Consider the following 14,594-nt stretch of genomic DNA (forward strand, 5'->3'; position numbering starts at 1 on the left):
TGCATCACCCATTCTAATGTATTGACCTCCTGAGTCCTGTCCCTGAGCTACTTACTATATCGAAAATAAAATCAGAACTATGCTGTTTGCCTTAATATCTACCTTAAATCACATTGCTAATTGCATATTGTACATATTTGTAGCCTAAATACTGGAATTTGCACTTAATCCGCAGTTTCTTACCACCGAAAATTGCAAAGTGTGGTAATGAGCAGTGTGAAAAGACCTTTAGGCTCTTTGCACACTGGGCTTAAAAAAAACATCTGTTCTTTTTGGAGTAAAAAACGTCCATATAGAGCATTTTTTGTACAAAGTTTAGACGAGTTTTGGAGAGTTTTAATTTTTTTCTGCCTGTGAGCTCCAATCAGAAACGCGAATGAGAAGGGGTTTTTTTCCTGCCTCTAAACGTTGTTCTCAAAAATATGCCTGTAAACGTCCTGATGTGTATGGACACATAGGACAACATTGAATTGCTTCTACAGGCAGAACACAAAACTCTTGTACAAGTAACGTTTTTTATTCCAGTGTGCATGGAGCCTAAGAAGTGCTCAAGGCCAGGTTTTATTTTGTTGCAGTGCAGCTTTAGAGCAGTAGAGGAATATAAAGCAATACAATCTTATGGCCCATAGATGGCTCAAATTTCATCCGAATACTAGTAAATCTAAAATCTGAGCTATAAGTGACCATACAAGTACCATCCATCCTGAAAATTTGTTTTTAAAAATTAAATGAGCTGGCTGGAAAATTATGGAATCATGGAAGCCCATTCTTGGCTACTTTGTTTACATTGTAATCATGTGATTGCTATGACCAATCATCGCAATCTCATAATACTCCGGCCGCAGCTGCCACCCACTAGCAGTAAATCTACTAGTGGCAAGTGGTTAATGACGGGCTAAGACTATCGTTTAGCTCCGAGGAACAGGGAACCTACCCTCGAAACACCTCAGGCATTTTGGGACTTGTGCAGTGAACCAGGTTATGGCGGGGCACTGTGGACACTAATGAGCTGTATAATATATACTGTTTGAGTATACATCTGTTTTATTTCTGCAATAAAAGAATACATAAAGGTAATGCACAAGGCTAGTCCGCCCTCTGTCTTTGCTTTTTCTAGTACTGCCCGAATACAATTGTCAGCAGTGGAGGTTCCTCTGTCAACGCTCTTAGCATGGATGGGGTGAATACATCGATTTTTCTCTCAATCAACCCATGTCTTAAATGAGTGAAAACAGCTGTGTACAACCAGCTTTATGTTGTTTTTTTTGTCTGATATTTGTCTCACTGCCTCTGTTTAGCTTTGCTGTGCAACAAATTAATAAATGTCTCCCCACTGTGTGTTTAGTGTCTTTACTTCTATCTAGGGCCACAGAGAAACTCAAACAAAAGAGAATTAGAGAGCTATTTACAGCCATTTTAGCTGCCACAGTCATTGTATGCAGTAACAAGTGCAATGGTGTAGCCAAAGACATGGAAACAGTCTATGGAACACTGGAGGTAGCAATAGTTGCAGCAAGGCAAACAAGTGCCACCATGGCAGATCTGTATCGTTCTTTCCCAAGTAACAAATAATTGTTCCCTTTTTTCAGGCAAGGCCGCACATCCCCAGCAGTGGGCAGGCCTCTAGTATGTACAGAATGGCTCAGCAGAACATTCCAGGAATGCCAACAGATAGGCCAGTGATAGAATACAAAGTTCTTTAATAAACAATCCCACACTGTAATAGGCAAAACTTTGCACTAGTTATAAAAGTACCAGACCTGTCGTTTTGTGGTGCTTTACTTCAGATACCTCTGGGGATCCCTTTGTGGTAGCTATTTAGAAAATAAAAAATGTGTTTCAATCAGAACTGGAGCACCAAACTGTGCAACCAACTCATGTCCCCTTTTAAGGGTCGATTCACACTAGATGTGGTGGGACTAAGTTGGGTGGCTATTGCAGCACAGTCCCACCGCATGACAAGGCAAAATGCTTTGTCTCCTGAGTGCCAAGGTCACACCACTGTGTTGTGGTGGTGTGTGGGCACTGTGTGCTGCAAAAAATGAGTGCTTGCATGAGGCGATCCACCATCTCACATTGTGTGGTGGCCAATTGAACTATACGAAATGTCTGTGTGACGTTTCAATACATTTTATTAAAAAAAAGTGAACAGGTCGGTTATCCCGTTGGACTGCACCACACACCAGCTACTGCCTGCATAACAACAGAGAGGCTGATGTATGTCAGGGCAAGAAATGTATGCAGTATATCTCTGTAATACTTGCACATTTTACCATGTTTTATCTCTATAAAGACCCTGCAATGCAGAAAAATACCTTTTAATCCTTGCAGTAGCAATGTGATTGTTACCTTTTCCTCAAACCAAACACGATCACATCAGTGGCGCATATCAAGTTTTTTTTTTTAGTGTACACTATAGGATTGAAAAAGACCTGGGGCACCTTTGGGTATCCCAAGGAGAGCAGCAATGTGGTGAACAGTGGGTGTGGTCAAATTCTGTTAGCAGTGGGAGGGGCTTAAAGTGGCATGGTTAAATAAAACACAAGTATCTGGCACCTGGCTGAACAAACTTGCCCTGCATGGGCACCCAGGGAAATTGCCCCACATCTCTTGTGGGGTGCCAAGTGTCCCAGATGCTAAAATCATCCCCTCTGTGGCAGATAGAATCTGTTTGATTTGGGGGGATGGGGATAAGAGGATATGTGCTAGGGGCCACTTTGGAAGGGGAGCGGACTTGTGCTAGCAGGGGCGTGGGTTGGGTCTGTTATGTGCTGTGAGGCACTTTGGGAGGAGAGAGGACTTGTGATAGTAGGGAGGTGGGGGGGGGTCGATATATGCTGTGGGGGGTGCTTTCAGAGGGCAGAGGCTTGTGCCCTTGTGGGGGGGGGGGGGGTAGGATTTCAAATCCATCCTCATTTCTAGCATAGGTCCTCTCCCCTTCCAAAGTGTCCCCCCAGAACATATCCTCCTAACCCCTCCATCACTCCTTTTTTAAATTGTCCCCCTTGCCAATCACTCTGTCCCCCTTTCCTGTCCATCTACAGTATAATAAACTTAGTACAGGTCGCAGGTTAGTGTGGCACATGCAGAGTGATGTCTCTTCTCCTGTGTACATGTAAGCCAGGGAGGAAGAGGAGGTGGCTTTAGTCCGCTCTGCTTTGTGAGACAGGCAGCAAGCAAGCAGAGGGGTCATATCAGCCACCACAGATATGCAATGGCCGAGTGGAACTCCAGACACCCGGAAAGAGAATGTCACTGGTGCCTGAGTTGGCAGTGCCCCTGCTGATAGTGTGTTCTGAGTAATGTGTCCGAGTCTCAGGCGGCCTGAAACCCGGGCACATGATTCAAAACCCAGACTGTTTGGGTGAAACCTGGTCAGGCGGCAATGCACTCAGCTCCTAATTTCCTTTGTGGGACGACAACACGGTTTCTTCTCTGCACTAAAGTTGCAAGGGATAGTGTTCCTGCTCAGTTGTCTTTTGCTGTACTACAGCAAATACAGATTAACAGTTGTTTGCAGCATTTCCCTGTCAGAGTGCCTTGTGCTAAGTATATCTCAGGCAGACTAGCCCCTGTGGCCAGTATATCAATGACAGAACATGAATTGTGCTCGCTGTATCCCTGGAAGTGTGACCAGTGTACTTTCTATATTCCTGGCAGAGGATTCATTGTGGTCATTATGCCCTTGTCAGAGCGCCCCATGTATTCTGATGCCAGTCTAAGCACCTAATGTGTCCAACATAACCCTGGAAGAGTGTCCTTTGTGCTCAGTATATCCCTGACAATATTTAATGTGTATGGCATGCACCTAGAAAGGAATATCCTGTGCTCAGTATGTCTTTGGGAGAAATGCTAAATTTTCTTGGAATAGAACCCCATGGGGTCATGATTTAGTTGACAGATTGTCCAGTATGGTCAGAATGTCCCTGACAGAGTGTTCCATAAGCTCAGTATGTCTCTAGACACCATTTTCCAGTTAGACTGCGGCATGTGATCAATATGTCCCTGGCATAGTGTTCCAAGTGGCCAGCATGTCCCTTGTGCTCATCTAATCATATAATTATGCCTCTATAGCCAGCTGAGCAACCACTGCTTTCTCTGCCGAGCAAGTATGCTTCAACTACCCAAAATACAGGGCACTGATACCCTACTAACTGGACTTATGTATGATCACTGAGCAGTGGGTATATATATATATATATATATAGATACTACCAAGTAGGATAGGAGGAGGAACTTGTAACTTAATGTACACATTTAATGTACATTCCCAATACAATGTAGCTATTGTTTGTTCATGTTACATGCATGTGTGGCCCATATGTGGACACTGTAGGACTGTGCAGAGGCTTTTGCTCTGTAAATATTTGTTCTTTAAATGAAAATGTCATAGTAACCAGCAGTACCCTTGGCTAAACTTTTTTCTCTATCATTTTCCAGTCAGAGGAAATGACATTATCTAAACACATTTGAATTCTCCCAGAACGGACAAGATGTCCATTAAATAAGGGAAAGTTGTTAACAAATAATCATTGAAATGTTCCTTGCCTGGTGCTGTTCATGTCAGCATACAAATGGGTCATTCTCTGACCCCCAAAAGGGAATATAAGGCTAACCTTATGTTCCATTCAGTGTCCCAAGCAATTATGTTGACATGAGGATATTATGTTAAGTATCTGATAACATTTTTTGCTGATCCTGGGTCTCAAACATGTCAGCATAGGAAAGAGACCTAACTAGCAGTAAGCATTAAAAAACAAGGCTGGGAGACCAAGAAAGATGCTAAAACAAATGGAAATTTAATGAGAAACAGCAGCTAAAATGATATTAGTCCGCCTGGCTGCCACATTGTCTATAGAATGCTTGACAAAGGTATGAGCTGAAGACCAGATGGCTGCCGTGCAAATTGTCAGTGTTGATAATTCGGCATACGCTGCCCATCAAGCAAGTAAACCTTTTAACTAGTAACAGATTTGGATGGTCTTAACAATCCAGAAGGAAGCAAATGTGCAAAGCGGTTGGATAGCCCAGTTTACTGGACTACTAGGTAAACTTATATCGTTTTAGAACTGCTGTAAGAATATGGTAATTTCTTTAGATTTTTGGTAAGATAAGCAAACTGTATTTTTGTGTTAAGGAGTCTGGCAAGGTCTAAATAATGTAGTGACTTGCAGCATTGCAAAGGCTGGGAGAAGGCAAGAGCCCGCTGCATTTACAGGTGAAGCTTTTAAACTGTCTAGGGCCTCAAATATTCCTCAAAGACAGTACAGTAAAACCTTGGTTTGAGAATGACTTGGTTTGAGAGTGTTTTGCAAGACATGTGTAGCGGGATATCACCCTTTTTTATGTGATATAAAAGACTATCATCTGCTGATCAAGAAGGATCTCAGCTCCCTCCTGTGGTCGAATTGTGTTATAACACCTGCTGCTTACTTTTTGTCCTGATACAGCAGGGAATGTTGGGAAATTGAGTGCAGGAAGAAAAGAGACTCCATTTGCAACTGTACAATCCCAGAATGCACTGCTGGCTAGGAGAGGTAATTTACGGGGGAAGACGTGTTTGGCGCGCTCTCTCTGGACCACCTCTTCACTCAGGAGGACACTTGTGCGAGGTGTCTTCCCGGAAGTCTAGGCTGGAACTGCGGCCTATCTATGCCCGGGCGGAGCGCCATTGAGGAGGAGAGACAGAACCTCTGATGGAGTGATCGGACGGGCTTCAAGTACCCCTGTGACTTGTCTGAGAGTGTGATCGGAGAGCGCAGACGGAGTGTTTTGGAAGGACAAGGCCTGAACTGGTTGGGTGAGATGGGCACCTGCCCAGGACCTATTGACTGTGTTATTGAAGGGTGGATCGTTCACATTAGCCATTGTGGTTTAGCTATCTGGGCCTTTCCCACCAGTTTATTTGTTACCCTGTTGGATTACAAATGACCCCTTGCATGCCACCGCATGCCAACGCATCAGTGCACAGACTTTTGGGATAATTTGAACTGAGGTTTGGTCTGATCAGCCAAACCACCCTTAGTTAGGAGTATCATATAAAGACTGCCTATTTAGTCATTGCAGACAGTTGATATCCATCTTTATGCTCTTTTGATTGAGTACTCTGTTTTATAGTACTGTACAGTATTGTTACTAGTGAGAGCTGGGTGAGGCTTGGCAAGAAGGTGCTTCAATGTGGATGCCTTATTGAGGGAATTCCCTTGCTGCGTGCTTACCCAGGTCTGCATAGCCTTCATAGTTTAACGTGCATTTATTGGTGATTATTGTTTCTGACTCTTGCAGGGCTCTGCAAGCAGTTCTTTACTATTTTTACCTTTGTTTCTTTTGCTTTATCCTATCAAGTAAAGAGTTACATTGGTTAAGCTGAGATTTGTGTATAGTCTCCATGTCATCCTGTGGGATCCATACAACTCAAGGTAACCTTTAATTTATATAATTTACTGTTGTGTGCAAGGATATTGTGCCCTCCAACAAGCTATTGGGGTTCACAATTTCCACTATACCAGTTGTGCCAAGGAAGGGTTTTGAGCCAATTTCAGGGGTTGACAACCAGAGCGTAGAGCCAAAACAAACCAGCAGCTCCTTCGGGGGTAGAGCTACACAAGCAAAATGTTTTAATACATTTTACCTTGCTATACAAGCAATGTCTTGATATAAGAATAGCGTCATGTCACAACCGAGTATAAAAAAGAAGAGAGGAGCCTCTAAGTGTAGCAATATGGTTACATTTAATGAAGGTACAACATTTAGCAACTTATTGCTACTTAGAGGTGCCTTTCTTCTCTTTTATACCCTGTAAAAAATGCTTTGATAGACAAGTGCTTTGGATTACAAGCATGTTTCTGGAACGAATTATGCTTGCAAACCAAGGTTTTACTGTACAAAAAAGCTCAAGGGACAGGAGAGATTTTATGACTTTAAAGACATTTGTCCCTAATATAAAGGGCAAAAGCAATACAGTCTTCAGAGTGGGAGGCTACAAGGTAATTTAACTAACTGGTTCAAATAGAGGTTAAAGCCTGTTGTTGGCTGACATCATAGAGGCGGTCCAGGTTGGGGAAGGATCGCGACCATGTAGTCAGGATCCACCCAGGAGCCTGGACTGACACATGGCTCAGCCTTTCAGTGAGCTGCTCCTACCCCCTCCACAGCCCAGCACTACAGTGAGCACTGGGGTGGGGCAGAGCAGAGAATGGTGACTGACAGTGCTCAGGGCGCTGGGGAGAACTGAGCTTTCAGCAGTGCTTGATTGTTCAGTTCTCAGCCTTAGAGCCGGTGGGGGACAGATGCTGCATTGGGTCGATGCTGCATTCACCTGGGTCTGATTTGAAAAAAAATCCAATACTTCTCTTTTAATATTATTACAGACAATACTATTGCCTATGGATGGTTGTAAAGTGTCCAGAATAGGGGTCAGACAGGAGGAGATTGAAATTAGAAGTCTCAGCAAAGTCAAAGAACCTCTTCTAAAACTAGAAATAGGTAGCATAAGTTAGGGTTTTCCATGATTTGAGTGAGGCTGGCCATAGATGGTTCGAAATTCAGTTAATTCAGCTAGTTCAACAGTTACTGCCTGAATTTCAAACCATCTATGATATTGCCATTCCTGTTTAACAGGAGTCGATCTAATGATCACATTCTCTCAGACGGGACTGTTGGAAAACTCTCATTCAAACAGTCAATCTGAAACAACACTGATCAGTATATTCTGAGAGCAGAGGAGTCCCTGTTGTCAGAATACAATAGCACAGTGGGGAGAATTTTTCCATTCACTTTCGAAAAAATTAATGATCCATGTATGACCCAAAACCTTGGGTTACCTGGTACATGTCATGCGGAAGCTCTTGGCCTTAGGGGAATAGTAGTTGGTTACCTACCCATAAAATGCAGCCTCCAGTGGTGATGCACATGGTGGATTGATTCATTACATATGCTGTTTGTCTGTTGTGCAGTGCACTTTTAAATGTGAGTGAGTTTTATTTAGACGTGGCATTTTATATGGAAAGCACTATGATGGTCTGTATGCTTTATCCTTGAGTTTCCTTGAGTTTACATCGTGGAATTGATAAATGTTGTATATGGCGAGAATGGATTGGGAGGAGATTTTTGAAATATCCGAATGCTTCCATAGATTATCATCAAAGAGACAAACTCATATGACCTATTACCCATAGATCAAAATGGGAGGTGAGCTGCTGATAGTAGTGATACCTGGTGTGTACAGCATAAGGGATCAAGCACTTTCAAGTGCATTATTAATGGAGCACACCACATGGATTTTTTTTATATTTTCTTTTCATATTACATATTTATTGATTGATCAAGCACTTTCAAGTGGGTCATCGGTGGAGCACAACACATGGGCTTTACTTTTTCATGTTTTTTGATTTGACATTGAAAGTATAAGAGGAGTGTATTTTGTTTTTGATTAATTTTGGGCTCTTGGGTATTAATATATACACAAATGTGGCGCTGGATCATTTTGGATTGTGATCATTGTAAGCACCCCTACTAATGTTAAATATTTTGTCTCCTCTCTGTACCTCATACATTCTGTTGGAGAGCTTGTTCTTTTGAGGAAAAAAACTGACTTACTGGCTGGATCATCAGATGAAAATTAAAGAAAGACTAAAAAACAAAATGAATGCAGCCATCACATCTAAGAAATAGTAAGCTGCAATATAGTAAATGCTTGCTTTTGAGTTTAATACCACTTTAGGATCTAGCTTGGATTTCATGACTTGATAAACATGTTCTTCAGTATTGGATCAAAAAAGAAACATCTGTTGTGATCTATAAAATGGCAACATAAGGTGCCAGAAAGAGTCAGTCTGACCTGAACCCACTCTATAGCCTTATGAAAGTCTAGAAGTTCTCAAAAGTCTGCTTTTGTTACAAGACTATTGAAGCTTGTAGATATTGGAGGACTCCAGGTGCTCAGGGAGACCTGACCGATACAATGAACCACCCAGCCAAGACTTAAATCTAAGGTAAAAATTATCCAATCTCCAGAGGTTAGGGCAAGACTATAAAGCAGATTTCCCTGAACAGTCTACTAAGGTAGAGTCTTCTCTACTAGCATGGAAGAAAAATTGTTGCCTTTACAACCAGAAATGCTTGCAACATTTTTTTTTCCACAGAAAGTTGCCTGTGCCATCATACCTAGAAAGCTAATGGAATAGTCAAAGCGAGATGGCCAACGAGCACATGAGGTCTATTTCCTGGAGGACTGATGGTCTCTGGAACTTTAATAGAATCCCGTCAGCCATCCTAATAGGCAGAGAAATGTACTTGAGCGTTGAAAAAATGTATTCCAACTCGTTTGAGGTTGACAGAAAAATGTCACTTGGCTAATGGTAGATCTGAAAGCTTTGGAGTAATCGGAGAGAGCAGGGCATTTGAAAAGGGTTTTGGGGGCAGCAGAGAGGCAGGAAGGCAAACAAACAAGCCAAAATTTTAAGTTCTGTAGAACAAGTCTCAATTTTTTATGGTATATTGGCAATTGTCCACATGAATGGATTAAAGGATAAGTGCACTTTAAGCAGTCTTTTAGATGCATGGCCTGGTCACAACCAAGGCAGCTTTCTCTTTGCTTCAACAGAAAGAGAGGAAATAATCACTGGAATGATGATGAGAAAGAAATAAGAAGTGCAACACGGAATAGTGGTACAGATGGGGACAGCCAACCGACATGCCAACTGCTTGATTGTTAATCTGTAAAAACAGAACCCAGGCAGCACTGTTTAAAGGCTGTGTATGGGTGGAAAGAACTGAATATACTGGTATTGAGCCTTTTCCTTTAATACGTATGTGTCATCTGTCTATTGCCTGTATATATACAGTATACTCTCTCTCTCTCTCTCTCTCTCTCTCTCTCTCTATATATATATATATATATATATATATTGTAGATATCATACTGTAGGTAACGATGTGTGCCCTCCGATTTATTTACATCTTATGGTGGTTCAGTAAATATACTTTGGCTGCTGTGGTAACAGTGGGCTAGTAACCTAGCAACAGCAGCTGCATAGGGAGCCTTATGAAGGGGGAGTCCTAGATTCACTGAGTGTGTGAGACAGGGGTGTGCAGATCAATTAGCCTGTCAGGGCTATGAGATAACCATACCGCAGCATTTCTGTGAGCGGAGTGGGATCATTAGGAAATGTAAAAGGCTAAGTTGAAGGCAATATATTGTGAAAATATGCAGAATTATCTGGCCTGTAAAAGGGAAAGTAGGTCCTCTTAGGGCCCTTTCAGACGACCGTATGTCCGCTTTTTTAGCCATCCGTTGCGGATGGCTGATGTGATTGCAGGTGTCAGCGGATAAACATCCGCTGACACTCGTAATCACCCGCCTCTGCAAAGATCCGATTTTGTAGACGGAAGAATGTCCTATTTTTTCTTCCGTCTGCGGATCGGATGAACACGGACACACGGTCCGTATTCATCCGATCCCCCCATAGGGGAGAGCGGAGAAAAGACAGGGTGGTCCCTGCACAGTGTGCGGGGACTGCCCTGTCAGCCGCCGGCTCAGCGGGGATATACGGAGCGATCCCCGCTGAGCTTACGGACACGGATCATTACTGATCCGCCCCGTGTGAAAGGGCCCTTAGTTTCACATAACAGGCCAAAATAAAATGACGTAAGCTTGTGATTGACAAGACATCAAGCCAAATGCTTCAAGGAGTTGTGAGGCAAATTACTCCTCACCACCCCCATAAAAACATAGTGAATAACTGTAACCAAAATGTTTTATGTAGAAAAGCAGAACAGTATACTGACTAGTGCAGGTGAAATGCCTTTTCATAAACAACCTGTAGAAAGGCTTGATTAGGGCGTAAAACCAGGAAAAGCCTTTTCCATACAATACCAGGTCACATCTGCAGTTACTGGACACACTTCCACTAGGCAGCCAGCAGAAGGAGGAATATAGCAAAGATGGAAATTCTGGGGTAGACAATACATGAAACGTAGGAAAGAGGCTCTGCAACTTGTCCTGGAGTGTCAGCTGTGAAAGGGGGGACCAAGTTTATACCCTGGCAATACTCCCATAATGGCCTTTTTAATGAGTTTCACCCAGTGCCCACTCCTAAGCTCCCACCTTTGCTTCATACCTCTATCTGCAATCTTCCTGGTGAGAGTCATGCCTCGTACACACAACCGGCCGTGTGTATACTCCATCGCAGCTTTCCCAACGAGAAAACTGCAGGGGAAAAAAAGAGAACATGTCTTCTTTTTTCTCGCCGGAATTCCCGGCGGACTTTTTCCCATTGGGAAAACCAGTCGTGTGTGTGTGTTTCCCGAGGGGAAAAAAATGTGCATGCTCAGAATCAAGTATGAGACGGGAGTGCTCGTTCTGGTAAAACTAGTGTTTGGAATGGAGATAGCACATTTGTCACGCTGTAACAGACTGAAAAGCACTAAAACTGAAAAGCGCAAATCGTCTCTCACCAAACTTTTACTAACACGAGGATCAGCAAAAGCAGCCCCAAAGGGTGGCGCCGTTTGAATGGAACTTCTCCTTTATAGTCCCGTTGTACGTGGTGTACGTCACCACGCTTTGGACGGGCGGTATTTGGCCTGAACATGTATATGCAAAGCAGGCTTGAGAGGAAACCCGTCGGGAAAAACTTTGATTTTTTTCCTGCCGAGAAAAACCTTTTATTCCACTTACATATACCCAGTGAAGTGATTGGTCTCAAATGAAACAAATCCTCCTACATAAGTTGTACCTGTTTATCTGCAGCCTCCTCTCCTCTACAGCCTTTTACAACACACATTTTACACAGCATCTCTCAGCTCTTAAATGCAGGGGGTGGGCGTCTGAAGTCTGATTCTGCAGAACTCAATGAGGAAATCTCTGAGCTCTGATTGGAGGAAAGGGACAAAGCCCCCTCAGAATACATATAGAACATGCACAGCTATGGCTGTCAATCACAGACTGTGTGCTGGAGCTCTCCTCCCCTCATCACCAATTATCTCTTGGAGTTGGGAAAAGCTGTCTGAAATGACTTATGCAGATAACCGAGGAAAGAGGCAGCAGAGAGAAATCACACAGTATGGAAGGATGTGATTTGTTCATATTTCATATTTGATGTTTACAACCAGTTTAAGGATTCCCCATCAGACTGGGAATAGTTAAGGCTGAGCAAAAAGTCTATGGCCTGATAATTTCTAAAGTAAACTGTTTTTTTTATTTTGCATCCTGCTGACATGGAGCTGTTTTGTTTTGTCTGGACACTTGGAAAAAAAAAAAGATGTTATGAGTACCCCATAAAGAGACTGCATTGTGTGGTGCGTTACCACCCGAGCAAGTCCCCTGTCATAGTATGTATTACCTGTAAGACAGTGTGAGCTTTCCGATAGGGACTTGCCATCTCCATGTTCGATGCTTTCATTTCTTCTTCCACTTCTGTCTTGGGAAGGGAATCTGCTTCCAAGTTATCCTGACAATGCAAACAGATATAATATAAATGTCAAGGAATGCTTTCAAAAATAGAAGTGTTAATAGTTTATTTTTATCAATTAATGCAGATTTCCCCTCAAAAATGGAACTTCAGATTTTCAGAATACTCCTCTGTCTAATACAGGTATTTTGCTCCCACTTACGGGCATAGATAGCTGAGCCATCCGCGGCTATCTATGCCACATTCGGCAAGGCTTCACTTCCTGATTCCCTTACTGAAGATGGCCACGACTCCACCCGAGAGCCGAGGGACAGATTGGCTTCGGGTGCTGACATAGCGGGCGCCCTGGACAGGTAAGTGCAGTATTTGTAGCTGCTGACTTTTAACCACTTGGAGCCCCCAGGGCGTCATATGACGTCCTTGACTTTGTGGGGTTATATCTGAATGATGTCATACTTCATATTCCCATTGCACACATTCCTGGATACGCTCTTGGGTTTGGGTGCTCGTAGCAACAACCAGCTGGATACTGGTGCTCGTTACAGTAGAAATATTTGCCAGCACACCATGGAACAATGTAAATAGCGTCCAAACGAATGATTTATTGCATGTGATCATGCAATAAATCAATAAATCATCCGTTTGGACGCTATTTACGTCGTTCCAAGGTGTGCTGGCAAATATTTCTTCTATATCTGAATGATGGGTGCAGCTACAGGCATCATTCAGATATCTGCATTTTCAACAGATCCCCCGGCCCCAGATTCTGATCATAGAGTCTCTATGATTGTCGGAGGCCGGGTGTGATGTTATGAGGTCATGCCCGGCCTCTGCATTCATAAAAAGCGGTGATCGTTTTTTTTTTGTTATTATTTTGGGCTTTCCAGCTTAGAGGTGAGATGTGGGGTCTTATTGACCCCATATCTCACTGTAAAGAGGTCCTGTCATGTCATATTCCTATAACAAGGATTACAAGTGTCAAAATAAAAAAATGTAAGTAAAATTAACAATAATTTTTTTTTTTTAAGTGCCCCTGTCCCCGTGTGCAATAGTCCAAGTGTAATCATCAATACTGGTTTGAAACCAAAGGGTAGTCACACCAAATATTAATTTGATTTAGATTTTTTTTCTGTTCACTCAATTCTTTATAAATTTATAAAAATACACAATAAATATATATATATATATATATATATATATTTTTTAAAGCATTTCCTACTTCACAGCATTTCATCACACCTGCCTTAAACTTTTGACCAGTACTGTACCTAAAAGGATCACAGATAACAATAAAAACATGACAGGTTCCAATCCCTCTCCTCTCCATCGTAGAAAAAATAAGTTATGCCTTTAGTTATATTTATAATCTGTCCAACTAGAAAGGGGATAAGTTTAAAATTAATTAACTATATAGATACTAACAACATAAACATAAAATAAAAAGGTTATAATGACGAAGAATTTAGAGCAATTTTCTCCCATGCAGGGTTGATGCTTAATCACCTGCAGAATAATAATACTAATAATACTGTATATGACAGAAAAAATTATATATAAAATTCACCCCAAAAAAATATATCATTACAAATAAATAAAAAATAATATACATTTTTAATGATTTTGTGTGAATTTTTAGTAATAATATTCTTGTTGTGCATTATTGTTATCATTATTAGTATTCTACAGGGGATAACTCAACAACTCTGCATGGGAAAAAAATCCTCTACGTTCCTCATCATTGTAACTTGTGTATTTTTTTTCCTTGTTCAATATTTTTTATTGAATGCTCAGACGACAATTGACATGAATCCAAAAGTACAAAAAATAAATGGTTACAAGACATATACTGTATAAAGCTAGCCATACATTAAACAATTTTCTCTCCTTCAACCACAGGTTGAAAGAAAGAAAATTGCTAAATTCTCCCATCAACACAGTTAAGCCCTGTACACACGATCAGTTTGTCCGATGAAAACAGGGCCCCATTGGTTTGTTTTCCATCGGTGAAAAAAAATAGAACATGTTTTAAATTTTTCCTATGGATAAAAAACTGATAGAAAAAAACGATCGTCTGTGTGTAAGTCCATCGGTCAAAAATCCACGCATGCTCAGAATCAAGTCGACGCATGCTCGGAAGCATTGAACTTCATTTTTTTCAGCACGTCATAGTGTTTTACGTCA

The 14,594-nt window shown here is 41.8% G+C and overlaps 1 protein-coding gene across 15 annotated transcripts in view; it reads right to left on the reverse strand.

Annotated features, from left to right (window-relative positions):
- The window catches only part of PHLDB1 (pleckstrin homology like domain family B member 1), a 185,872-nt gene that overhangs the window by 139,959 nt on the left and 31,319 nt on the right, over positions 1-14,594 (reverse strand). For all 15 annotated transcript variants that reach the window (XM_040325487.1, XM_040325476.1, XM_040325480.1 and 12 more), the window contains exon 2: positions 12,345-12,452. In XM_040325487.1, coding sequence (XP_040181421.1) covers positions 12,345-12,404 — 60 coding nt within the window. In that variant the 5' untranslated portion in view covers positions 12,405-12,452. The remainder of the gene's footprint in view (positions 1-12,344; positions 12,453-14,594) is intronic.

The sequence above is a fragment of the Rana temporaria genome, chromosome 10 (genome assembly GCF_905171775.1).
Source record: "Rana temporaria chromosome 10, aRanTem1.1, whole genome shotgun sequence".
Taxonomy (NCBI): Eukaryota; Metazoa; Chordata; class Amphibia; order Anura; family Ranidae; genus Rana; species Rana temporaria.